Here is a 26,520-nt window from a genome sequence, read left to right as displayed (position 1 = left end):
GCCATGCAGGCAAGAAGTACTCTCGGTAGCTTGTCAGGCTCTCCGAGAGGGGCGGAGGAAACCCCAAAACCCAAAGGGAAAAAAATAGTAAAGTACTGAATGGCTCAGAATCTAGAGCAGATGGGGAAGTGGGTTTTGGGGCCTCCGTGCAGATGCTTCACACCCTGCTCCAGCCCAGTCCCACCCCCAGACCATGCTAAATAATTTCTTGAGATAATCCTCAATTCAATCTGCCCTTCCTCTGCAGTTGGGACTCGCTTTCATAAGTAGGATTTCTCAAGCCAGCATCAACCGCCATTTGGAGCCACAAAGAACCCTTGCTTGTGAGGTGCTGTGGTCGGAGTCGGTGGGCAGCGCCCCTGCCTCTACCCACCAAATGGTACTATTTCAATTGTGACCATTACGTGACAATAATTCATAAAGTAAATTGTGGCCATCTGTGACCATCTGGCCCAATCGTGACCATTATAGGACAATAATTCATAAAGTTAATTATAACCATTTGTGACCATTTGGTCCTAGTGTGACCATTATATGACAGTAAGTCATAAAGTAAAACTTTATGCTCCATGTCCCCTAAGAGACAAAACAATCCTCCTCTGATTTGAGAAGCGTTATTTCAAAACGCCAGTCTACTAGACCGTGCCACTCGCATGCTAACAAGCCCACCCCAGTATAGACAGTATTAGTCTATACTGCCTAAATTGGGTTTCAGTCCAGGGTCTTTGGACAACATTCAAGGCCTTTCCAGCTGACTCAGTCTGGGTTCAGCGCTTCCTCTCACCATGGTGCAGACACCAGCCACTACGCTGAACTGCCAGCATCTCCCACGCTTCCTGAACACCCCGATGCTCTACCCAGGCTGTTTCTGGAGTGGGCAACGTGGCTCAGTGATACACAGCCCTGCCCGGGTAAGGTCTGATACCACAAACCAGTTGAAGAGCCATGCTATTCCCTCAGCAAATTCCCTTTGGTGGTATACTGCAACTACCACCAACATCATTATTTCCCCTTTTTTGATCTTGTTTTGATTTTTTGGGCCACACCCAGTGATGCTCAGGGGTTACTCCTGGCTCTGCACTGGTGGTGCTCAGGGGCCCATATAGGATGCCAGGGATCGAACCCAGGTCGGCGGCTTGCAAGTGTCCTACCCGCTGTAATATCTCTCTAGACCCCTCTTACCCTTGAAGGCCCAATTCAGAGATCCCTTCCTCACTGTCACTTTTTCTGACATACCCGGTTGGAATCAATGGTCTTCCCAAGAATGCTTCCAGCATTGACATATTCCTCTCTCAGTCCATATGTCCAGCCCATTTGATTGCCTTTCTTTCTCTCTAGATTATGAGTTCCTTCATAGGGAAGAACATATCATGGGAAATTTCCATCTAATGTAGCATAAAATCTGATACAGAATAACATACAATTTGTGGGCTTCCCCCTCTCCCCCACTTTTTTTTTGTGAGGGGGAAAGGGAAAGGACACACCTGGCTGTGCTCAAGGCTTTCTCCTTGCCCTTCCCTCAGGGACCACTTCTGGTGGGCTCGGGGGACTATATGGGGTACCAAAGATTGAACCGGTGTCGACAGTATGCAAGGTAAGTGCCCTACCCACTGTGCCATCACTCCAGCCACAGTTTGTGCATTTATAGTCCATTCCTATTGATCTCATACCATGATCTGGGCACAAGCCATGCAAGTTCTCAACAACACGTGTGCATTCACCTGCCCCTTGCTGCGTTATTAATGAGTGGAACAGCACATAAGCCCTGACGAGAAAGACCGGTTTGCTACAAGAGCGTAGGAATGGGAGAGAAAGATCAGTTAAAGCTACTAGGATGATTTTTTTTACTCTTATTTTGGTTTTATTGGAGGGGGGGAACACCCGGTAGTGCCGGGAGCCACTCCCCAGCATGTATGCAGGAGAAATGTAATACCAGGAATTGAACCTGGGCTCCCCACATGCAAAGCATGCTCCCTGGCCTTCGGAACCATCTCCCTAGCTTGCGCCGACCATGATTTACTGGGGCTTTAGAAAGTAGCTTTTTAGAAAGGGGCCAGAAAGCTCTAGCAGTTGAGCACATGCGTCTCATGTCTGGGGCTTGAATTCAATCCCCAATGAGCAGCCCCTGAATACCATCAGGCCTGCCACTGGGCTGAGTATCTCCAGATGGGCGCAGCACTGGGTGTGGGTCCTACAAAACCCTGTAGGAATTAACTTAAAATAAAAATTGGATCGTATATCACTTCACAACAGTGAGAATGGCCTATTTCAAAAAGATTTGACACAAGAGACACAAGCAAGGGTGCAATGAGAAAACTTGTACACCGCTGGTGGGAGTTGGCGCAGCAGCAACTGTGAAAAACAGCAGGTTCCTAAAAACTATGTAAATGGAGAGGTCAGAGATGGAGAGCGCACGGGGATGTGCAAGGCCCTGGGTACCACCAAACATATATATGTATTAATATCTATAAATGCATAAATAAATGGAATAGCATATGAGTCAAGGATACCTGTCCTAAAAATTTATCCAAGGGATATAAAAAAATTCATCTAAAAAATACATTTGCACCTTTATGCCCATAGCAACATTACTCACACTAGCTAAAATATGAATGATCCTACATGCCAATAAACATAACTGATAAAACAGCTGTGGTGTAAATACTCAAGAGAACACTACTCTGCCGTTAAAAAGATGAAAAGTGCATTTTAAATTTCTCACCTTTTTTTAAAAAAATGCATAGAGTTTGAGGTACTTATAATAAGTAAATGAAGCCAGGAAATGAAAGGCAATTAATTTTCAAAGGGTTTCACTCATACACGGAATGCAAATAGCTAAGGCAAATGAACTAGCAAAAGAAAACAATGATGATGACAAAAATCCTGAATTCCATAAAAGTCGTGTAGGTCACCAGAGGAAAAGGAAACTGGGTGGGAGGAATGGGTGGGTGGGACATTTTGGTGGGGTGTGACGGCACTGGAGTTTGGGTGGTGGGTGCAGTGAATCCTACGTTCATATAGAGGTGTTAACCTATACTCTGAAACCCTATAATATTGTAAACCAAAAAAATAAAACAAAAATAATTAAATCCCAAAATCCTGAACTTACTGAAAGGTGACTCATTCTCCAGGACTCTGGATAAGGAAGAAGTGGATGAATAATAAAAATATGATGGTTAATCAGCAAGAAGGAAGTTACCTAACTGATATGAACTCCAGAACACTGGATGGTGGAAAATGGGTCCAGGCAGGAGCAATGAGCTGGCACCTGCTTCTCCTCGGCGACCCCCCTGAGGTCCAGCTAGTAGCTCTGAGCATTTACAAGTCCCCATGCCCATGACTCCAGCACCACCCTCTAGGGACACTGACATCAAGACTCAGACACTCCTTCACTATCCTGGAGAGAAATATCTGTTTCCCAGAAGAATGGAAAATGTAACCTCATCTGGTCCAGCTGCCATGTCCACCAGTGGAGCAGGGATGAAAGCAGCAGAAGGGTGGGAAGACCAAGGAGAGAGGAACTCAATTTTCTTTTTCCTTTTTGGGCCACACCCGGCAATGCACAGGGGTTACTCCTGGCTCATACAGTCAGGAATTACTCTTGGCAGAGCATCCCATATGGGATGCCGGGAATCGAATCCGGGTCGGCCATGTGCAAGACAAACGCCCTACCCGTTGTGCTATCGCTCCAGCCCCAAGAACCCAATTTCGACCCAATCTTAAACTGTAGGTCATGATCCCATATGGGGTCACACAGCTGAGCCTGGAACGAGGAGGCGGTCACCACAAAACTGGCCATAGTCAAAGGCTTGTGAACATGCAGTGACCTAACATTAATTCAAAAATCAACTTGTGGAATCTGGGGTGTGTTTGCCAGTGCTCGCCCATGTGGCATTTCTTGGGCAAAGAGGAGTCACAGCGGGTAAAGTTTAAGTCCTGCCCTAGAAGGACAGCTGTGGTGAGGCTCTTGTTCGGATGACTTACTAGGGAAGCGGGAGGGAGAGAGGGAAGCAGGGCACAAGTCAGAAGCTGACAGGAATGTGGCCACGCCAGAGCTAGCGGTGAGCTCTGGAGCCTGACGGGTAACGGAAAAAGGGGAAGCTGGTGTGACCCTGTGTCCATCAGAGACGGGCCAACGGCTGAGGCCAGATCGTTCCTGTCAGAGGGAGGCAACTCTCCAGAGAAGGGGCGATGGGAGCTAGCAGCTGGGGGTGGGGTGCCAGCTGGCAGTGTGGGGTCACACAGTGTCCACTACACCCGCCTCTGGACCGCAGCTCCCGGGCAGGGGAACGCCATGGCACAGAGGCCTGGCAGCACACAGAAACCCTAGTGCCATCGTCTTCCCTTTGTGAAGCTGAACAAAGTGGCCTTTGGGTCCGGCGGGCCAGCAGGGAGTGGGGGCAGGAGTGGAAGCCGGCCAGAGGCAGCAGGCTGACCCCATGCCCTGGCAGGGGCAGCTCTCAGGAGGCGGCCATAGCGCGGGAATGTCACAGAGCTGGCCCTCCTCCAGCAAACGGGAGGCAGGGCCTGAGTTCACAGGAAAGTCAGGCAGGGGGTGAGAATCAGAGAGAGAGGGTGAGGAAGAGGAGGAGGTAGAGAAGAGGGTCCTGCGGGGGAGACCGGCGGGGAGAAGCATTCCCGGTGCCAGGGAGTGTCACGGCATCCCCCCCCCGTGGGTCCACGCCTCCTGACTCCGCTCCTCTCTGCAAACATCTCATGTCCGTGGAGGCGCGCAGGCCTCCCCTGTCCCCACTGAGTCTCTCCCTCTGCAGATTTCCTGTACCGCTCCCCGACGGCACCAGGCTTCTTCCAGGCTCTGGAAGGTTCTGTTTGTGCCATGAATTATCCTTAGGTAAGTTAATGAAGGGCAAAACCGGCTTATGTCTGTCTCCCTACCCCACAACACTCCCGCCCAGAACCTGACACCCGGTGCCCAGGGAAGCGGCAGGTGAGAGTCCCCTGAAGACATGAGCATGTGCCCTGATGGTGGAGGCAGGAGGGTGGAGAAGGGACCACCATGAAGACACTCTCTCCGGTGGGAGGGTCTGGAGAGGGGAGGCCGGGGGCAGAGGGAAACTCCTAGTCCGTACACAGCACAGAACAGACCACAGCCGCTTGTGGCACAGAACAGACCACAGCCGCTCTGGAGAGGGACAATGGCGAGTGGGACTGTATGATTCTTATTACTGTGTTATTATTGCTATATTCACAGCAGCTTGGCTCGGAAATCACAGCTGACTCTGTTCACTCACAGGGACCGTGTGCTTGGCGCGGAGCATACACTCAATGTGTGTGCGTTCTTGGGAGTCTTCACTGCGGGACATGGTGTTGGTACCCAAGGTTCTGAGTTAAGGCCCAGGGGCACCCAGCAGCCAGGCAGGAAGTGGTGGACCGAGGCAGCAGATCGGCTGCAATGGCCTCCTGGCTGCCTGCTGAATGGGTCTGGAGCACATGAGGACGAGCTGTTCTCGCACGGGCAGGAGGCAGGAACCACGGCTATTGGCCCTGGGTGCTTTGTTTTGTGGCTTCAGCGGGGCTGGCGGCCAAAGGAAATACATTCATGCCTGCCCCGCTGCCTCACACCAGACCAGAAACAATCAGGCTCTGAGGAGCAGTGGCCGCCTCCAGCCGGCCTGACTCCAGAGGCCCCCTCTGGGCCTGCCCCTCGGCCCAACCTTCTCCCCAGGGGTGACCCAGGCCAGAGTTATCCTCTTCCTGAGGTACTCTGGCTGAGCCTTAAACACTAAATATTTACATGATACTAAATACCGAATATGATGTAAACATTAAAGTAAAATGGAATTCTGGCCTTGCCCCCCAGAATTCAAACTGTGGTTTGTGTGTGCTCCTGTGTGTTCCTGATCTCCTCACCGATCTCTCTGATGAGCACTTCTCCAAGCTTTCAAGTTTTGTTGGCATGAGCCAAAGCAATAGCGCAAGAAATAAAAAGAAACCATATGTCGATTACTTGGGCATGCTTTAGAAAGACAAAGATGAAGCTGTCTAATCAAACTTCTTGTTTTTCCTTTTCTCTAAAATTTCTTTTTTTGGGGGGGGGGACCTTGGGGCTGTTTGGGCCACACCTAGCAGTTTTCAGGCTCAAGAATGATTCTTCTTTTTTTTTTTTTAATTAATTAATTAATTAATTTATTTGCTTTTTGGGTCACACCCGGCAATGCACAGGGGTTATTCCTGGCTCATGCACTCAGGAATTACTCCTGGCGGTGCTCAGGGGACCATATGGGATGCTGGGATTCGAACCCAGGTCGGCCGCGTGCAAGGCACACGCCCTACCTGCTGTGCTATCACTCCAGCCCCTCAAGAATGATTCTTGACAGTGCTCAAAAAACCATAGGCAGGGGCTGGAGCAATAGTACAGCAGGTAGGGCATTTGCCTTGCATGTGGCCAACCCGGTTCGATTCCCAACATCCCATATGGTCCCCTGAGCACCGCCAGGAATGATTCCTGAGTGCAAAGCCAGGAGTAACCCCTGTGCATTGCCGGGTGTGACCCAAAAAGAAAGAAAAAAACAAAAACCAAAAACCATAGGCAGTGTTGGGGGTTGAGCCAGTGGTGGTTGCATGCAAGGCAAGCATCTTAACCCCTGTGCTATCTCGCCCACCCTCTAATCCAGCCTTCTCAAAGGCTGGTACAAAAAGCGAACCCCTGCAGTCAGAGAGAGCTCTACGGGCTGAGCACATGGTACCCCAAGTACCACCAGGAGTACTCCCTGAGCACCACTGGCTATAGCCTCCAAACCAAAAATAATAATTTGATAAATAAATAAAAGTAAACGTCTGGATGGATTTGAACCTCAGTGCAAATGAAACTAACTGGGACCATAGATCTGACCATTCAGAAGAGCCAATTAATCTCTGTTCAATCAACCAAAAATCATCTTCTAGTCTCAACCAATTTGCCAATGTCTTAAATATCTCACTGTCACTGTATCACTGTCATCCCATTGCTCATCGATTTGCTCAAGCAGTCACCAGTAACGTCTCCACTGTGAGACTTGTTACTGTTTTTGGCATATTGAATATGCCACGGGTAGCTTGCCAGGCTCTGCTGTGCGGGCGGGATACTCTCGGTAACTTGCCGGGCTCTCCAGAGACGGGCAGAGGAATCGAACCCAGGTCAGCTGCGTGCAAGGCAAACGCCCTACTCACTGTGCTATCAAGATTAAACCACAGTTGGGGCTGGAGCAATAGCACACCGGGTAGGGCATTTGCCTTGCACGCAGCCGACCCGGGTTTGATTCCCAGCATCCCATATGGTCCCCCGCGCACCACTGAGTAATCACTGGGTATGACCCAAAAAAGCAAAAAAAAAAAAAAAAAAAAAAGATTAAGCCACAAATAATTATATTTTTAGGTAGTGATGTTCGGGGGTTACTCCTGGCTCTGCACTCAGGAATCTCTCCTGTTGGTGTTCAGGAGACCTTATGGGGTGGCAGGCAAGTGCCCTACCCATTGCACTATTGGTTCGGCCCCAAATCACATATCCCAACAAAACTATCCGCAGTAGCCCAGGAACCATCCAGATTGTCTGTTTGCCCCTGAGAGCATTACCCGTGTGTCTGTCCATCAAGAGGAGGTATCTCAGGAGTGCTCTTCAGGGAAAAATAAATCAGCTTGAGATTCTGAAGATCTTACTTGGATTTTCTAATGATTAAGACAACTGGGCATTCTACAGATAAGAACCCAAAATCTTTACTGGCCCCTGCCTCTGCGGCCCGTATGGCATTGCCATCCGACAGGTATCTGTGCTATTCAGCATGATAGCTGCTAGCCACGTGTGAATGACCCTTGTGCCACAGAAGACCTGAGTTATTTTAAATTAATTGTAATCAAGGAGGCAGAGAGTTAGCTCAAAGAGCTAAGAACAGACTTTGCATGGAGGAGTTTTAAGTCTGATCCCAGTGCTGCATGGTCCCCTGGGCACTTCTAGGAATGACCCGCAAGCACAGAGCAAGGAGTAGCCCCTAAGCACCAGCAGGTATGGCCCAAATCTCCCCCACAATTTTTATTTGTTTTATTTGTTATTGTTTTTTGGGTCACACCCAGCGATGCACAGGGGTTACTCCTGGCTCATGCACTCAGGAATGACTCCTGGTGGTGCTCAGGGGACCACATAGGATGCTGGGAATTGAACCCGGGTCGGCCACATGCAAGGCAAACACCCTACCCGCTGTGCTATCACTCCAGTCCCCCCAATAATTTTTAAATTAAAATTTAAATAAATTGAATTCTATTAATTAAAATTTAGTCACACGTGGAATCCAAAAATAATGCTACCAATCGTCAGAATAAAATAATGCCAACATTTAACGAAACTTACATTGTATTAAATGTATTGGCTCATTAAACATGCTCCAATGTATTACCTATCTATATTCTCCTATTTTCCATGCTTCTTGTGATGAAAAAAAAAATTTAGGTGACAACAATAATTACTAACTTTGTTCTGTAGTCTAACAACATGTTCTTTCCAAATCTGTAAATACTAAAAATGTAATCATCAATGATATTTGGCATTTTTTCTGTATCCTCAAAAATATTTTTAAAAACCAATGTTTTACACTTTAAATTATTAGAAAAACAGATGAAAGAAAAGGGAAATGAAAACTATTTTCACCTTCCAGTTCCCTCATTCTTCCCACACGGACCCAAAGGGGAAGCCCCCGGAAGCAGCGGCTCACTTCCAACTGCTTTTATTGCCAAAGACACAGAGGAGCTGGAGCTATAGCACAGCGGGTAGGGTTCGATTCCCAGCATCCCATATGGTACCCTGAGCACCGCCAGGAGTGATTCCTGAGCGCATGAGCCAGGAACAACCCCAGTGCATCGCTAGGTGTGACCCAAAAAGAAAAAACAAAAACAACCCAAAGACACAGGGAATTTAGAAACTTTGTTTTCGCCTCTGCTCTGCCCACTGCGTGGGCGTGTGTATGCGCATGCGCAATGCATGGACGGTGCCATGGGAAGACAGTTTGGTTGGTCGTACTCACCTGAGCACATCTCTCCCTTGTAGCGGACGCAGGAGAAGTCGTCACATTCGCAGTACTTGCCCGATATCTTGCCAAAGTCACTGCTGTGGCAGACGCACTGGCCACAGAGGCACTCGCCCCGCTGGCTGCAGGCAGGCTGGCCCTCGCGGGGGCTGCACTCGTCCTGCTGGGAAGGACGATAGTCCTCCTCGGAGCACTCACACTGCGACCCCAGCCAGCCGGGCGCACAGCGGCACACCCCGCACTCAAAGGTCCCGTTGCCGTTGTTGCAGCGCTGGCTGGAAGGCTCTGCCTGGGCCTGGCAGGCACAGTCACAGTCAAAGGTGACCTGGACGGTGAGACTGTCCTTGAAGCCCACGGGCTTGATGGTGAAGGACTTCTCCTTCTCCTGGGGGCAGCCGCGCACCTTGGCCTCGATGCTGAAACTCACCTGCACGGGAAGCAAGCGCTGATTGAGTTGCAGGTGCACCCAGACCTAATACTCCAGTCCTGCGGGAAGCCTGTTCCCTTCCCTGCCCCACAAGACCCAGGCAGGGGCGGGGGGCTCCTCCCATAACCCGTGGACATCCTTCCCACTCCCGGGGTCTGTGGAGCAAAACAAGAACCTGGGACTTGTTTGTACAGCTGTGCACTTGGGACGTACGGGTCGGATGCAGACCCCGGCCCATAGCGTGAGATGCAGGCTTTTCTTCCACGGCACATGTGATGTAAGTAGCTCAAAAGGAAGAGAACCTGTGATGTGGCACTCTGGCCAACTAAGAGAGCTTGGACTGATGGGGAAATGTTGCAGGAAGCACGAGGTACTCCTTTCCTCCATAGCAGCCCAGCACAGGCTCGGAATCTCTGCTACTGTTTCTACATAACATTTCAGCACTTGGGCAATCAAACATATTTGGCGGTGTGGCGGGGGGTGTGTTTGGACCACACCTGGCAATGCTCAGGAATTACTCCTGACTCTGTGCTCAGGAATAACTCCTGGCAGTGCTCAGGGAACCATATGAGATGCTGGGGATTGAACCTGGGTTGGCTGCATGCAAGGCAAGTGCCCAACCCACTGTGCCATCACTCTGGTCCCTAATCAAACATATTTCAAACCAATGAATGCTCCTTACACAGAATGTACACATGTATCTAGAATTAAATCAGTGGACAGAAAGGAGATATAGATATACAAAAGAAAAAAAAATATGAAGATACAGAGATGGTACCTCTTAGTACAGAGAGAGACATCCCCTACCCTTCCTTCCTCCTCATCAACCCTTTAGGCAGAAGCTGAGGAGAACCGAGCACCGAGGAGTGTCAGAGAAAGAACAGAGGAACGATACAAAGCTTCACAGCCTGAAATGCCATGCGGGTTGGTGTTTTAGCCCATTTCATTCACTGAACTTGCAGTCCCCAGAACATTGTCAGGTACGGAGTCTGTGCCCAACTAAAGGTGTGGCGCCGAGACTCTCCCTTCCAGTGTGAAAGGGGAGAAAGGTATTCACCTGGGAAAGGCTGGAGACCCCTGAGCAGTGGGAGGGAAGGAGTCATTTCATTTGCAAACAACTGAACAAAAGATAAGGAACCTAAGCAGTTAGGAAAGACCCCCCAGTGAAGGGTACTGAAGGTGTAACGGAAGCTGGCAGGCCCCTTACACCTAACGTGTCAAGGCTTCAGGAGGGAAGCCCAGGGGCTGGGGGATACCCGCAGGGACTCAGGGGCACAGGCCAGAGGCAGATGCACCAGCCCCGAGCCAGCCCACCTCACCGTGTCTCCGATCTTGAGTCCAACGCAAGACTTGAGGCCAGGAATGACCTCGTTGTTGAGGCAGGTGGCGTTGAAGGACAGAGACAGCTCCTCCGGGAGATCACGCACTTCCAGCTCCACTTTAGAGCGGATTTTCTGAGCAGAAAGGGCAGAAGAAGGAAAGGAAATGAATTAAGAAACTCCAGGAAACCCTGGGCTCCCCCTGGCTGGCCTGAGAGCTGCCAGAGCACCCCGAAGTCTCGGTCACTGCGGGTCACTGCGGCAGCCACATTTCCCAAACCCCTTCATCAATCCCACCTTCCTTCCTCATCACCATCCTCAATGCCTTTTAGCCACCCCCGGCCCCTCCAAGTCTCCATTCCCTCCTGACACTCCCTGGCCTGGCTTTCTGTGTTATTTTTTTCTCAAGAGGTTGCATCGCTGCAGGGTTGCTAGGGGTTGCCAGGGGCCTGGAAGAACAGGAGGAGAGCTGCCTGGTGGACGTGTCGCCGGGGTTCCCAAATTTGAGCCAGTCTAGGTAAGGCCCAAGCAAGGCGGACTTGCAGCAGGCCTGTTCCCAGCACAAGACACCTACCCCGTAAGCATCCACGATGAGCTGGAGCACGTTGCTGGAATCGGCAGACAGCACCCCCACCGTGGTCCCCGGGATGAGCTCGCTGTAGTTCTAGCAAAGACAGAGATGTCCAGGAGTGAGAGAAGGAAGGCGCAGCAGGACAGCAGTGGGGGGAAGTCTCCAGAAGCGCCCCCCCTACCCCCAAATCAGACAGAGTCTAAAAGAAAGGTAGGGTAGCTGGCTCGATACTGCCAGGAAAAAGGCTGATGGTTTTCCACCCTTGAGCAAAACTCAGAGAGAAATCTCACCCCGATTGAAGGACGGCACCATCACCCCATCCGCACAGAGAGCAGGACAGAAGCAGAGAGAGGAACCGTTAGCTCCTGGGAGAAAGCGACAGAGGCCCTTCCGGCACAGGGACCGCAGCCAAGCAGCAGAGACGGGTCCGCCTCACCGCCCACCCCCAAACCAGGAAGCACGGAAGACAGTCACCTGGTAGAGCTTGACTACGTTCTCAGTCACCGCAAAGATCAGATTGATGTTTTTCTGGGATAGCTTCTCGGTCATTAGCCCCAGAGAAGGATAATCCTGGGGGAAGGAGGGACACGGAAGTGAGTCAAAATATGTCACCCAGATCCCTGGATCCCGGACCTTCTGTACAACGCTTTGCTTTCTGGGCTAATGGCTCAAACAGTGGTGCTCCTTTGACCCTATGCTCAATATAAAGCAAAAAGGGTGAGTTGCAGCATAATCCTAACTATTAACCCCAAGGAGAGATGAAGAGCTACCGACTTGCGGTACCCAAATTAGGCACCGTCTCCACATGCCAGGGTCTGGGTGGGCCTTGTCATTTGGAAACATCTTTCTGTTCTGAAACCTTCTGCAACACTGTGGCTAGGCACGCCAAGTTTGCCACCGTGGGGTCCTGACCTTCCTTTCCCATCATCATTCACCGCTTTCCTTCCTCTGCTTGCCACTGGGCCCACTCTCATCCTCTCACCTGGCCTAGGCTTCGTTTCCATTATCCTTCTCCTTTCAGAAGACCCAACTTCACCCCTCTTTCTCCTGAGGCCCTCCTTGACCATCCCAGCTCACCCCCTCTCAACACCTCAGGTCCTTACCAGTTACCCAGTTAGCACTAGTCATTTGCTTGTCTCTTTAATAGAATAGCTCCTCCACCAAACTCCAAAACCCCCAAGGGAAGGTTTCTGTAGTGTCTCTCATCTCCCAGCATAAATTCACCTATTGCCTTGGGTATGGCTAGCACTAAGGGACTCGGGTGACACTGAAGGACACTGGTGAGCTGGGGATGTGTCCTGGGGATCCTAGGGAGCTCATGCGATCATCCCATTCAGTCCCTTACTTTTAGAGAAACCTTTTTTTTTTTTTCTTTCTGGGTCACACCCAGCGATGCTCAGTGTTTACTCCTGGCTCTGCACTCAGGAATTACTTCTGGTGGTGCTCGGGGGGCCATATGGGATGCTGGGGATTGAACCTGGGTCAGCCACGTGCAAGGCAAACACCCTACCCGCTGTGCTATCGCTCCAGCCCCAAGGCCCTTACTTTTACACAGGGTTACCTTTGAAGTCACCTAAAAAAGTGATGACTATATGGTCTTTAAAGAGATAAAGAGGGGCCAGAGCAATAGTACAGTGTGTAAGGTGTTTATCTTGCACAGAGTTAACTGAGCTTCAATCCCTGGGACCGTATATGGCCTCTAAGTAATCCCTGAACACAGAGTCAGGAGTAAGCCAGGGTACCACCGGATGTGGCCCCAAAGCCAATAACTAAATAAAGATGAAAACAGTTCAGGGACAGGGAGAGGATTTGTGGGGCTAGAACAGCTGCCTGGCAGGCACAAGACCCTGACTTTAGTCCTTGGACCCTCATCCTACCCCCAGCATCCAGCAGGTCTGGGGAGCCGGGTCACAGGGCTACATGGCATCGCCAGCAGCACCACTTGGCTGAGGACTGCCAGGAGTGATTCCAGCCCTGTGAGCACTGCCTGGAGAGTCCATAAAGAAAGAAACGAGCCTAAATTTTTAAGTGGAGCTAAGAAGGGGTTGGGAAGATGACACGGGCAGTAGGGGCACCTAACCCTGGTTTGAGCCCCGTTGCCCACATAGTTCCCCAAGAACCAATGGGTGTAGTCCCTGAGGCCGTATCCTGGGGCCCCTGCATTGAGCTGACCAGCCTGATTGGCCAAGTAGCAGCAAGAGTGGCTATATTGGGTACACTGGGCACTTCATGGGAACCGCCTCCATCCCCCCCCCCACAAAAAAAAGAGAGACTGAAGAGTTCCCACCTTCTCTGGCCAAACTGGCCAGGGCAGTGTGCTAGAATTGTTTTCTTTATTCAGGCAGTGTTTAGGCAGCTCTCCTCCTCTGGAGGCTCTCTGCGACCTTTCTATCTTCTCCCAATAGTCACAGTGAGCACTGTCCACTGAGTGCTCACCAGGGCACTGAGGACAGGAAAAGGCCCTCTCTAGCTGGACCTGGGCAAGCCCTTTGGGGGTGCTCTGGCTGCCGTGATGCTGTTGGTGGCACGGGGGGCGGGCAGTGCAGAGGGCCTCACTAACCACGTGCAGAGGGCCTCACTAACCACGGGCCACGACATCTCTAATCCTCCAGGGCTGGTGCAGGCCGGGGCCCTGGAGGGGAGTGTCCAAGTAGTTTGCACTGGGGCAGATTGACCCGGCCTTCACGCTGCCCAGAGGAAAGACCCCCGCCCAGACATTCACACAAAGCCTCTCCCTGGGCCAGACCTGCCCCAGCCCCAGGGAGGGGACCTTCTGGACTCTCACCATGGTTGTGGAGGCAGAGTAATGGTTGTCTCTGCCCACATGGCACTGCCCATCATTGGGCTGGACGATACCCGCCAGTCTCCCATCCAGGGCGATGTGAGTCTTGGCATCAGTGGTGAACACCAGCAAGTGGGAAGCGTCGTTCCTCCAGCCAACCTTCTCCTTAAAAGAAGGTAGGACCAAGGGCAAAGGAGAGAAACCAACTTTAGCAGTGTTGCAGGTAGAAAACAAGCACACAATCTCCCCCCGCCCGAGGTCTAGAAAGGAAGCCTTGGAGAAGGGCTCGGCCCAGGTCTCGAACCCCACGCTGGGTCATTCCAACTGCAGAGACTCTCTCCTAAAAGAACAGTCTCCAAAAGCTCCCTTTCGCTTTAAGTCAAATTTTTTCAATGATGAACCCATGGTCCACCCCAAAACCTGCCCGCACTGTTCACTATAGCCAGAATCTGCAAATAATCCAAGTGCCCGAGAACAGATGAGTGGATAAAGAAACTATGGCATATCTACACAAGGGAAGGCTATGCATCTATTAGGTAAAATGAAGTCAGGAAATTTGCTTATACATGGATGGACATGGAGAGTATCACGCTGATGAAAATGAATCAGAGGGAGAGGGACACAGACAATCACATTCATTTGCAAGATGTTAAAAATAAAAACCTAGTATGAGACTAACACCCAAAGACCACAGAAATGAGGGCCAGGAGGACTGGTCCATGGTAAGAAATTTACCACAAGGGGAAGGAGTGCCGTTAGGACACAGAAGAGACCTCTATGACAGCAATAGTCGGAAATGATGGACAAGAACTGAGTGCTGAAAGGAGGCAAAGGGATGTGCATGATATGCTCAGTGACTTTATTGCTAATCACCTGGCCTAAATAAAACAAAAAGGGAAAGAAGAGAGAGAGAGAGACAGAGACAGACAGAGACAGAGACAGAGAGACAGAGAGGGAGGGAGGGAGGGTGAAGGGTGACAAAGGAGGGGAGGAAGAGGAAGACGAAGGGAGTGAAAAGGAGGGGAGGAAGAAGGAGGAAGAGAAGGAGAAGGAAGAAGAGAAGGAGGAGAAGGAAGAGGAGGAGGAGGAGGAGGAAGAGGAGGAGGAGGAGGAGGAGGAGGAGGAGGAGGAGGAGAAGGAAGAGGAGGAGGAGGAATGTCTGCCATCCTCCACAGAGACCTGCTGAGCTCCTGCTCCTGCTGCCCCACAGACACTCCCCCAGCTGACCCCCTGCCCTCCCCACTGTGCCCACCCCACGTCCTACTCACATCACACACTGTCGCCTGCATGATGGCATCAAAGCCCCCCTCAGGGGCATCGCGGTTCCGTGACACACTCTGCTTCCTCACCTCCTCGTTGAAGCGGGTCACCTGGTCAGTGAGCGTCAGCACGTGCTTGTAGCCGAACATGGGCAAGCAGGTGGTCTTCATGCTGGGGAGGAGCCACACCATCAGACACCATCCCTCCCGCTCCCCTGGCAACTTTCTGTCCGGTATGTATATGTATATACATATATACTGTTTTTTTAGGCTGCACCTGTCTGTGTTCAGGGCTTACTCCTGGCTCTGCACTCAGGAATCACTCTTGGCAGTGCTCAGAGGGGACCATATGGGATGCCGGTGATCAAAGCTGCGTTGTCTGCATGCAAGGCAAGTGCCCTACCTCTGTGCTCTCACTTTGATCCTCATTTTTATTATTTTCTATTTCTCCAGGACTTAATTTCTTTCATTGCAAATCCGCAGGACTCACACTTGAGGGGTAAGACAACCATGGAATCGATTCTTCTGAAATCATAGTTCCTCGATTTACTATTTCATAGATTTCCACCTACTTTGTGCCTCCTTTTCCAACAAGGCTTTCCTGCTGCCTTTCTATTTGGAACCAAGATTGGGAAGTGGGGATTTCTGTCACTCCACACCAACAGGATAGCTTGCTTGCCAGCCGGGGAGACCAAAGTAGGAAGGAGAGAAGACTTGGCCAGAAGGCAGCTGGCAAACACTCACAGAGCCAGAAATAAAGATCAGAACTTGTGGGGGTAGGGCAGTGACAGTACAGTGGGGAGGGTGTTTGCCTTGCATGCAGCCAACCTGGTTCCATCCCTGGCATCCCATAGGATCCCCCGAGCCTGCCAGGAGTAATTCCTGAGTGCAGAGCCAGGAGTCAACCCTGAGCATCACCAGGTATGGCCCCCAAAAAACAAACAGACAAACAAACAAAAATCAGAAGCTGGACACGCCTGAGACAAGGCAGAGAGGTGCTGCGCTGACATCGAGAAGAGGGACTCACTCATAGCAAGGGTTTCTGAGGGCCTCTGGTGGGGAGATGTACATGTACGGTGACACAGGCTTGTCCACAAAGGCCCCAAAGCCAATCCGCAGGTTACTTGTGAGTTTGCGCATCTGGGAAGCCAGCTTGGTCCCCAAGTTCTGTATGCTCCCCAGATCATCCTTCATGGAGTACGACAGGTCCATCAAGTAGTAGATGTCCACAGGGTAATCCTCCACCTGCCGGACGTGGACGGAGAAACTCTTGGAATCATCTGGAAAGCAGAAGGAAGTTTGTTTTTCTCTTCTCCCTCTCAGACTTGATGAGTGGATTCGGTCATAGTTGGAATTGAGTAACTTCCTGATCACGCCAGAATGGAAAGTGCTGGTTCCTTCTCCTAGGTCTATTCCTCTCCTATCTCTTTTTTTTTTTTTTGGAGGGGGGGTCACACCTGACGATGCTCAGGGCTTACTCCTGGCTCTGCACTCAGAAATCACTCCTGGCGGTGCTCAGGGGACCATATGGGATGCTGAGAATCGTACCGGGGTCGACTGCGTCAAGGCAAACACCCTACCCGCTGTGCTATTGCTCCAGCCCTTCCTCTCCTATCTCTTGACTCTCCTAATCTTGCCTTGCTTTGTTTTGCTTGGGGGCCACACCCATCAGTGCTCAGCACTTACTCCTAGCTCTGTGCTCAGGGATCCCTCACTGTGGGCTCAAGAGACCAAATAGGATGCTGGGGATCAAACCTGGGTCAGCTGCATGTAAGACAAGTGCCCTGCTTGTTGTACTATTGCCTATTTCTTTCTTGTATCGCTGGCGCAATAGCACAGCAAGTAGGGCGTTTGCCTTGTATGTGGCCAACCTGGGTTCGATTCTTCCGCCCCTCTCAGAGACCCCGGCAAGCTACTGAAAGTATCTCTCACCCACACGGCAGAGCCTAGCAAGCTACCCGTGCATATTCGATATGCCAAAAACAGTAACAAGTCTCACAATGGAGACGTTACTGGTGCCCACTCGAGCAAATCGATGAGCAGTGGGATGACAGTGATAATTTGTTCTGCAGTTCCAAGGAGGTATCCCAGAGGCCTTAAACACACAAAATGAGTGCCCCATTGCAGAGCTATCACCCCAGTCCATTCAAAGAAGGTTCTTCTTAAATTCTTCTAGCCTATTCAGTAAAATGAAATCAATGTTGCTGTTTTTTTTTAAAACAAACAAACAAACAAACAAACAAACAAAAGCCTCTTGGCCTACCCCTTCCCTCCCTATCTTGTTTTTCTCTGTCCCCAACCCTAAACCTTGGGCCTTATCCCAAATACACCTGTATTTTTTAAAATTTTTGGGGGGGTCACACCTCATACCTAGCAATGCTCAGGGGTTACTCCTGGCTCTGCACTCAGGAATTACTCCTGGCAGTGCTCAGAAAGCCATGTAGGATGCCGGGAATCAACCAGGGTTGGTCGCCTGCAAGGCAAATGCCGTACCTGCTGTACTATTTCTCTGCCCCCCAAATACACATATTAAAGGGATTTCCAAATTGCTTTCTTGGGTCTCATTTACCCCTCGACATAGGCTTTTTTTTTTTTTTTTGGCTTTTTGGGTCAGGAGTTACTCCTGGCTTTGCACTCAGGAATTACTCCTGGCGGTGCTCGGGGGACCCTATGGGATGCTGGGAATTGAACCTGGGTCAGCCGCGTGTAAGGCAAATGCCCTACCTGCTGTAATATCACTCCAGCCCCTTGACATAAAGACTTTTTGGGGAAAGCAGCAGCAAAGGTTTTCCAAATACCTGCTAGGTTAGAGAAGGGTTTACAACCTTCCTCAACTCAAACAGCTAAAATGGGTAGAGTCAAGACTGAAACCGAGGCCTCGCTTCAAGTCCCAGCCCCTCGCACCGCCTTCCCTTCTGCCGGCCCCTCTGCCCTCATCCTGCTCTGCAGAGCTGCTTCCTGCTCAGCCTCCCCTCCATCCCCCCCCCCCCGGCCCTCCAGCTGGCACCCTGCGCCCTGTCTCTCTGGGATCCCTCCCTACCTGGCCGGAGACGGAGAGCAATCCTCTGAGGACTGACTTGAGTGACCTGGGAGCTGTCTCCGGAGGCCTTGTCGCTGAGGGGCCTGGCCTCCAGGATGTGGGCCTCGCTGACCGGGAACTCGATGGACTCCGGGGCACATTTATCCTTCAGCAGATTCGCCTTCAGGTTACAGCGGGGTGAGCCGGGAGGCAAGGCCTGCAAGAGAGAGAGACCGTCAGATCCCTGTGACCAGGGCAGAAGTGACCCCTCCCAGGGGTCAGGAGCTTAAGGCACTTCAAAGCAAAGGCTGCAGAGATGAGCGGGGTGGTCTCCCCCAAGACATCCCTAGGTCCCTTGTACAGAAGGGAGCGCCTCAAGCTTCACTCAGGAGAGGCCTCCAAGGCCTCGAGTGCAGGTTCAACATGCAGGAACCTCAGTTCCAATCCCAGGCACCAAACAGCATCGCAAGCGCCATCGGGTACAGCCCTGGTGGCCCCCAGCACTGCTGGCAAGGCTGCAGAGAAACTATGTGATGAACAAAGGCTAGCCAGTATTAGGCGATGCTCTCTAAATAGTTTCTGGATAATACACTTATGAATGAACACTCCAAGCTTGGGAAACTCCCATGATTCCAGGCGACTGATTAACAGGGTAACCGGCCACTGCCTCTCCCCTCTCTGCCCAGAACAAAGGGGACATTGAGCACCCTTCCCAAAACTCTGGCTCGCATCCCCTGGCCCTCTGGGGGCCCTGTGTGTGTTGCACATGAGTCCTGAAAACGGGACCCGTTGTACTAGAAAGCACGATGGAATCCAGAAAGGTCAGGGCCAGGTCTGCCGCTGATTAGCCATGCGACCTCGGACGTTCCCTTTCACTCCTTTGTGCCCCGGATTTTCCCCGCTCCAACAGGGGCTGAGGAGACACAGTGCTTTTGGTCCCCTCCGGCTCTGACACGCGGCGCACAAAGCCACCCTGGTGTGGACCCAAGTCCAGGAGGGCACTCTGCCAGGAGGAGGGGACTGGCCGGAAATGGCAGGAAAACCCCTCCCTGGACCCATTTCACAATGTCTAGGCTGAGGTCCTCCCCCACGCCCACACAACCATATCTAGAAATTAGATGAATACCCCCCCCCTCGAACAGGACCCCCAAAACAAGCCTCTCACTGTTTCTTGAACACTTGCTGCCTGTCAGGGGAGCGATAAGCCCTCCCCAGGGGCTTCTGCAACCCGCCTGTCACAGTTCTTACAAGACAGCAGCGGACACTCGAGGCTTAGAGACTGCACCAAGAAGCCAGCGTTTATGATAGGTAAGAAATCTGACGCTTGGAGAAGTCCAGTCCCTTGCCCAGAGCAGGTGGCAGAAGTGACAGCTCCCTGGGGAAGCTTCCTGGGAAGGTAAAACTGGACAGACCAGGATGCAGGCAGGCCGGTCCTCTCCGGTGCTGACTGGGATTGGAGGAGGGAGGGAGGGGCCGGGACACGGAACAACAATGCCCAGGCCAGCTGCCTCTTCGGGCTGCTTGAGCGGGGTGAGAAATCCTTTCAGAGGGAATTTCCTGGCCCCTCGTTTTCTAACATGGCAGTGCTTGAAGATTTGAAGTGCTAAGTCTTCTGACAGTCTTTAGGGTTTGTTATGGATTTCCTTAGAAATATAAACACTGAGAAACAAAACTGTCTTCCCTCCCTCTCTCTGCGGCCGGTGACATCAGAGGTCAGGAATACAACAGGCTCCCCGCCAAGCTCTCTCCCTAAGCGCGGTCTGTCCCTAAAGGCGATGACCTCAACCCTCACAAGCAACACTCCCGTAGTCACCCAGGCAGGAAAGGTAGAAGGACCGTGTCCAGGTCACTCCGAGAGAAAATGGGAAGGAGGGAGGGGAAGGATTATTAAGTGACGGTTCCGGGTATTACACAGAAGGACAAAAATAACCAAGACCCAAGGGAAGATCCCCGGCATCGAGGTAGGAAATTCCAACCCGCAGAGCTGAATCCCCACCCCTTCCTGGGTGAATGACACAGGCCATTACTCCCACCGTTCATTAATCCCATCTGCGAAATTGGGAAAGTACAACATGAATAATTACCATTGTCTCTGCTGCATCATAGGATTGGTCAAGGGATAAAATAAAACCATGAATGTGAAATGCTTTCAAGATGCAAAAATCGCAATAATCAAAAACCTACCCTACCACTAATCCTAAACCTACCCATTAACCTAACCTCTAAATCAACCCTACTGCTAACCCAAAATACGTTATTATACCTTAAGATCATACTAGCCCTATCCCCTCGCCATGAACATAAACCTAGCTCTGAAATTAACTCTAAACCCTTTTTATTTTTAAAGAGGGAGGGCCGGAGAGATGACTCAAACAGCCAACGCACCTGCGTTGCATGCAGAATGCAGGGACCAAGATGAATCCCTGAGCAATGAGCTGGGAGTAGCCCCTGAGCCCGATGGGTATGGTATGGCCTCCAAAGCAAAAAAAAGAAGAATAGACATGTATCAGGACCAGAGAAATAGTACAGAGATCACAGAGCCAGTAGTTAACCTCAGGTGTGTGAGCACCTCTGGCTCAAAAACTGAAAAAAAAAAAAAAAGGGGAGGGAACATATATGTGTACATATATATTTCAGATATACTCAATGTAAGTCAGATATGCTCAAATCTTATTTGATAGGGTATAAACAAACAAGTGCAAATAGAAAGGGAGTCTCCCCTTTCTGATTTTGTTTTGTTTGGGGCCACACCCAGCTATTCCTGGCTCTGCACTCATGAATTACTCCTGACAGTGCTCAGGGGACCATATGGGATGCCAAGGATTGAACCCAGGTCAGCTACATGCAAGGCAAACACCCTACCCACTATTTTATCTCTCCGGCCTTTTCTTGAGAACAAGGTACAAAAGACTTTGGTATTTATTTTCTTCCAGATCACTACTAAACAATGCCCAAATTTTAAAAATTTAACATAGATCTCTTCATGGATATCTTGTGAGAACAAAAAACATCACTTGAGGGGCTGGAGCGATAGTACAGCGGGTAGGGTGTTTGCCTTGCACGCAGCTAACCCGGGTTCGATTCCCAGCATCCCATATGGTCCCCTGAACAATGCCAGGGGTAATTCCTGAGTGCAAAGCCAGGAGTAACCCCTATGCATCACCGGGTGTGACCCCAAAAAAACAAACAAAAAAGCAAAAAAAAAAGTCACTGGAACACACAGAAAGTCTGGTGGAGACAAAAAGAAAGAGCAGTGGAAAAAGAAGACATTTTTATTTTTCAATTATTAGTAATCAAATGCTATTGCTAATGGGGAGAAACACTTTTAATGTACTTTAAAAATATAATAACGAGGGTTGAAGAGATAGTATAGCAGGTAGGGCATTTGCCTTGCACACAGCTAAGCCAGGTTGGATCCCTGGCACCACAGATGGTCCCCTGAGTCTGTCAGGAATGACCCCTGAGCACAGAGCCAGGAGTAAGGCCTGAGTACCAACAGTGTGGCCTCAAAAACAAGAACAACAACAACGAAAAGTAAAGACAAAAGTCTCAAAAAGATTATTTACGTTCCAGACTAAAAGAAACCAAGGGCAAAGGACATGGCTTAGTAGGAGAGCACATGTGTTACATGTATGAAGCCCTGGATTCTACCCCCAGCACCATAAAAAACATTTAAAAGGAAAAGTAGGAAGAAAGAAAAAGCAGCAGACAAGAACAATGACATTACTCTAAAGAAATAAAATAGTATTATGCCTTTTCCCTACAAATACAAGGAAAGGTTTACAGCTTTCCTTACAAACACAAAAAAGACAAGAAACCTAGAGGAGCCTCCCGCTTTCCGACACCAGCAAGCCCGTCCTTCCATCTTTGGACGTCACGCTGAGTAGGAGTTTCTCCACCTTCTCCCCTCTGTATATTTTTGAGTACTTCCCTCCACCTTAGGACTGCCAAATTTAGCAAACATTTGGGACATACTTAAAAAAATACAAATTCGGGAGCTGGAGCGATAGCACAGCAGGTAGGGCCTTTGCCTTGCATGTAGCCGACCCCGGTTTGAATCCCAGCATCCCATATGGTCCCCTGAGCACCGCCAAGAGTAATTCCTAAGTGCAGAGCCAGGAGTAACCCCTGTGCATCGCCCAGTATAACCCAAAAAAAGAGAAAAAAATACAAATTCGTTGTTTAGTTCAAGTGTAACTGGGTGCTCTGTGTATTACCTGGTAACAACTTCCACCTCTACCCACCAATGGCAGGGATTGCCAGATTTGATTTCATCTCAACCTATTCTGAGGTCCAGGGTCCATCCTAGGAACCTTTATGTTTCAGATGCACCACCAGATCGCCCTGGTGATACTCACCATCAGGAAAGGTTGGACGTTTCTAGATTCCAACATGGCGTCTCTAAAGCCAAGACCACAAGGTGACTTTCCATGTGAGGGTAAAATTTTAAAAATTTTAATTTTTTGCGAGATTCACCGTCCAGAGACGGCAACCACCCCAACCCAGGTCAATAGCCCACCCCCCAAGAACACACCCAGTGCAGATGGGCCCCCGGCACGCCACCCTCATCCTCATTGGCTGTGTTTTCCGAGGACCCGGCCAAGCGTGTCTACACACCCAGCCCTGCTCCCCTGCAGGACCAAGGGAAGCTGAGCCCAACCAGTTGTTTTTCCAAGCTCTGCCAACCGGGCCAGAGCATCAGGGCAGCAACTGAGGCTCCCCGGGGTGGCTTGTTCAACAAGTCACATACAGTCTCTAGACTCAGCATTTTGTTGTTTTTGTTGTTTAGTCCAATGACCAGGACATTTTCAGCAATTAAATTCAGTGTAAGGGAAGTCCTAGAAAAAATAAAAAAGCAGTCTTGTTCCAGCTACAACCTGGGATTCTTCCCTGCGGATACACTGGCCCCACACGGGGCTGCTCCTCAGTGTCCTCTCTCCTCCCTCCTGCCACAGATGGCTGCCGTCATTCACAAAACACCTGGCCACCCCTTTGCTCCTTCCGGCTCATTGTCCTGGAGGAGCTCAGTTATCCCTCACTAGTTCTCTTGTTCCTAGCTGCATCTGTTTCCTCCCTGACTCCATCTCCCAATCATCCCTGCACCCGCCTGATTCCGCACACACCACTTTGGTCCTGGGCTTCCCTCCCCCACTGCCCTCCCCTAGCCTACCCCAGGGTCAAAATTCAGCATGGCCATTCATAAACATCCCCCATTTACAGCTCCCAAACTTGGCCCTGTGACCTAAGACGCTGGGCCAGACCTCAACATCCCTCGGTTACATGGCGCATCCTTGAGAAGACCAAGATGGGTGACGGACACTCGGAGAAGATGTTTTCCTTATCCCTCTATCTCCAGGACACAGCTCCCCTGCACGCTCTCTTGCGTGGGCTGAAGATAGGGAAGGGAAGGGGGTGACACCTTTTGTGTGACACCAGGATGTCTCCCCTGGTTTTCCACCTCCTCCATTTGCCTGCCAGCTTCCAAGGAGAGAGAGAGAGAGAGAGAGAGAGAGAGAGAGAGAGGGGGGGGGGGGGGGGGAGGGAGGGAGGGAGGGAGGGAGGGAGAGAGAGAGAGGGAGGGAGAGGAGGAGGGGGAGGGGGGAGAAGGAGGAAGAGAGGGAGAGGGAGTGGGAGGGAAAGGGAGAGGAAGAGGGAGAGGGGCACCCCTCCCCTCCCCTCCAGCCTTCCCGTCTTCCAGGGTCCAGTTGCAGAATTCCAACTCGCTGGAATAAGCTCAAAAGCTCAATAACCTCCCAGTGGGGCCCAAGACCGGGAGGATCCAGCCAATCAGAGGGGCGGGGCCCAGATCACGCTCAGCAGCCCCCCTGAGGCAGGGGCGTGGCCCGGGGAACTGCGGGGGCTGGGGGCGGAGGGCAGCGCAGCCCTCCCCGCACCCCCTCCCAGCCCCAGGGAACTGCCTCTTCGCTAAATGAAGTCAACGTGGCCCAGATGTTGGGCCGCTGCCTGGAGAGGCAGTTCCACGCTCCCGTGCTGAGCGGCGGCGAGGCCAAAGCAGCGCGCTGGGCCGGGCCGGTTCGTGGCAATTCTGTGCAGGGAGGAACGCAGCCTCCTCTCTCTCCACCCCCCACCCCCACCCCCCCAGCCTGCGGGGCGCTAGCAACCTTTTTAGGAAACTCAGCAATTGGGAAGTGAAGCAGACAGAGAATGAGGGACTGGGTCAGAGCAGGGATGGGCTGCGGTGACCGAGGGAGCCTCGGGCTGCTGAGAGCATCCCACAGGTGTTCAGGTAAGCACCTGGGGTGCGGGGAGGCCCCCCCCCCCAGTGGGCAATGACTCATCTCAGCCTCTGTAATCACCGGCCTCTCCCCGTCACATGCACCGCCCCTAGCCCTGGCCAGCTCCAAACTCCCACCAGGGCCCCAAACTGCGCCGACACATTCCCTCAGACACACTCATCCCCTGGGGCCCAGACACAACAAGCTTCTTCCTAGACACAGCGAACCCCTTCCAGTCACCCTCCCAGCCTCACAAGTTGTGCCAGCTTGTGCCAGCTCCCCTCATGGACACCTAGGAGAAGGAAGGAAGGAGGGGAAGAGGAGAAAGAGCAAGAGGAGGATCCACTGGCCGCAGTCAGCCGGGAGGTGAGGAGGAGAGAGAAGATTCACTGTCCAACCTTCCACACAGAAATCAACATGCCGCTTTCATTTGCCTTTAATTTGGGGGGAGGGGAATCACATCCAGCGATGCTCAGGGGTTAGTCCTAGCTCTGTACTCAGGAATTACTCCCGGTGGTGCTTGGGGGGACCATCTGGGGTGCCAGGGATGGAACCCGGGTTGGCCACATGCAAGGCAAACACCCTACCCTCTGGTCTAGCTCTGCAGCCCCTTCCTTTGCCTTTTAAAACTGCCAGATGCAGGGCTGGAGCGATAGCACAGCGGGTAGGGCGTTTGCCTTGGATGCTGCCGACCCGGGTTCTATTCCCAGCATCCCGTATGGTCCCCTGAGCACCACCAGGAGTAATTCCTGAGTGCAGAGCCAGGAGTAACCCCTGTGCATTGCCGGGTGTGACCCAAAAAGCAAAAAAAAAGACAAAAAAAAAACCCTTCATGGGGGGGGGGGGGTATACCGTGATTCTTGGTGGTGGAATATGTGCACTGGTGAAGGGATGGGTGTTTGAGCATTGCATAACTGAGACTTAAACCTGAAACTTTTGTAACTTTCCACAAGGTGATTCAATAAAAAAATAAAATTAAAAAAAAAAAACCCTTCAGCATGCCTGAAAGCTAGTGTCTCCTTGATACCAATAATGCTCCTCTGCGTGTCCTTTTGAGAGCAGAGACCCTGCTTCCGGGGGTGCTCCATGTCTCAGAGAAGGAAAGCCACACATGGTCAAGGGAAGCAATGGCTAGCGGAAGGCCAGGAGGCCCAACCAAAGTGGCCGAGGCCAGGCCCCCAGGACAAACTCGGGACTCGGCTCCCAGCCACGCCCCTGGGCAGCTTCCTTCAGTGTCCATTAAGGGAAGAGTTCCGCCTCCGCTTTGCTCTGAAAACCCAGGGGCTGGTGGCTTGAGGAGAAAGCTCCGTGCACCCATCCCTGCACAGGCTGGGGGAGGGGGGCCCGGCATTGTGGTCCTTACCTCATCCGAGCACCAGGCGCACATGGGACTCACAGCCAGACACTGCTGGCAGGAGCTCACGCCCCGGCTGGCGCAGATGTTGGGGCCTGCAACACAGAGAACAAAGGCGTCAGCTCCCAGGCGTGCACTGGAGTAACTGCTGCGCCCCCACCCCCGTCCTTGCCGCTGCCCCCACACGCTCAGCGTTACACCTTTTAGTTGCACACGACCCCCGACTTCAGGTATTTATCAAACACAGGGTGTTGGGGTAGGAAGGAGGATGAGAAAGGCGGAGAGGAAGTCATCACTGCCACGGGCAGAGTAAGGGGCCGGAACAGGCTAATAATTGTTGGACTGGGCCCAGACCGGACTCCACTTGCAAACGAGAAAAACTCCACTGAAAGGAAGAGTCTGTGGGCGGGCCCCTCTCTCGTAAAGGCGCTGAAACAAGCGCACTGTGCAAATGGACAGGAGGCCCATCAGGGCTAGTGCAAGTCACTGCCCAGAGAACTTAAGGATGAGCCTCGTCAGCATTCACATGCAGCCGTAAT

At 51.5% G+C, this 26,520-nt stretch overlaps 1 protein-coding gene across 2 annotated transcripts in view; it reads right to left on the bottom strand.

Annotated features, from left to right (window-relative positions):
• The window catches only part of ITGB3 (integrin subunit beta 3), a 53,059-nt gene that overhangs the window by 15,073 nt on the left and 11,466 nt on the right, over nucleotides 1-26,520 (bottom strand). For both annotated transcript variants that reach the window (XM_055133087.1, XM_055133086.1), the window contains exons 2-10: nucleotides 25,991-26,076; nucleotides 18,413-18,608; nucleotides 16,400-16,652; nucleotides 15,382-15,544; nucleotides 14,117-14,278; nucleotides 11,806-11,901; nucleotides 11,335-11,424; nucleotides 10,761-10,895; nucleotides 9,012-9,441 (exon numbers count right to left, since the gene is read on the bottom strand). In XM_055133087.1, coding sequence (XP_054989062.1) covers nucleotides 9,012-9,441; nucleotides 10,761-10,895; nucleotides 11,335-11,424; nucleotides 11,806-11,901; nucleotides 14,117-14,278; nucleotides 15,382-15,544; nucleotides 16,400-16,652; nucleotides 18,413-18,608; nucleotides 25,991-26,014 — 1,549 coding nt within the window. In that variant the 5' untranslated portion in view covers nucleotides 26,015-26,076. The remainder of the gene's footprint in view (nucleotides 1-9,011; nucleotides 9,442-10,760; nucleotides 10,896-11,334; nucleotides 11,425-11,805; nucleotides 11,902-14,116; nucleotides 14,279-15,381; nucleotides 15,545-16,399; nucleotides 16,653-18,412; nucleotides 18,609-25,990; nucleotides 26,077-26,520) is intronic.

Source organism: Sorex araneus, chromosome 3, assembly GCF_027595985.1.
Source record: "Sorex araneus isolate mSorAra2 chromosome 3, mSorAra2.pri, whole genome shotgun sequence".
Lineage (NCBI taxonomy): Eukaryota > Metazoa > Chordata > Mammalia > Eulipotyphla > Soricidae > Sorex > Sorex araneus.
The sequence above is the reverse complement of the archived record's forward strand: the minus strand, read 5'-3'. Positions and strand labels throughout refer to the sequence as shown.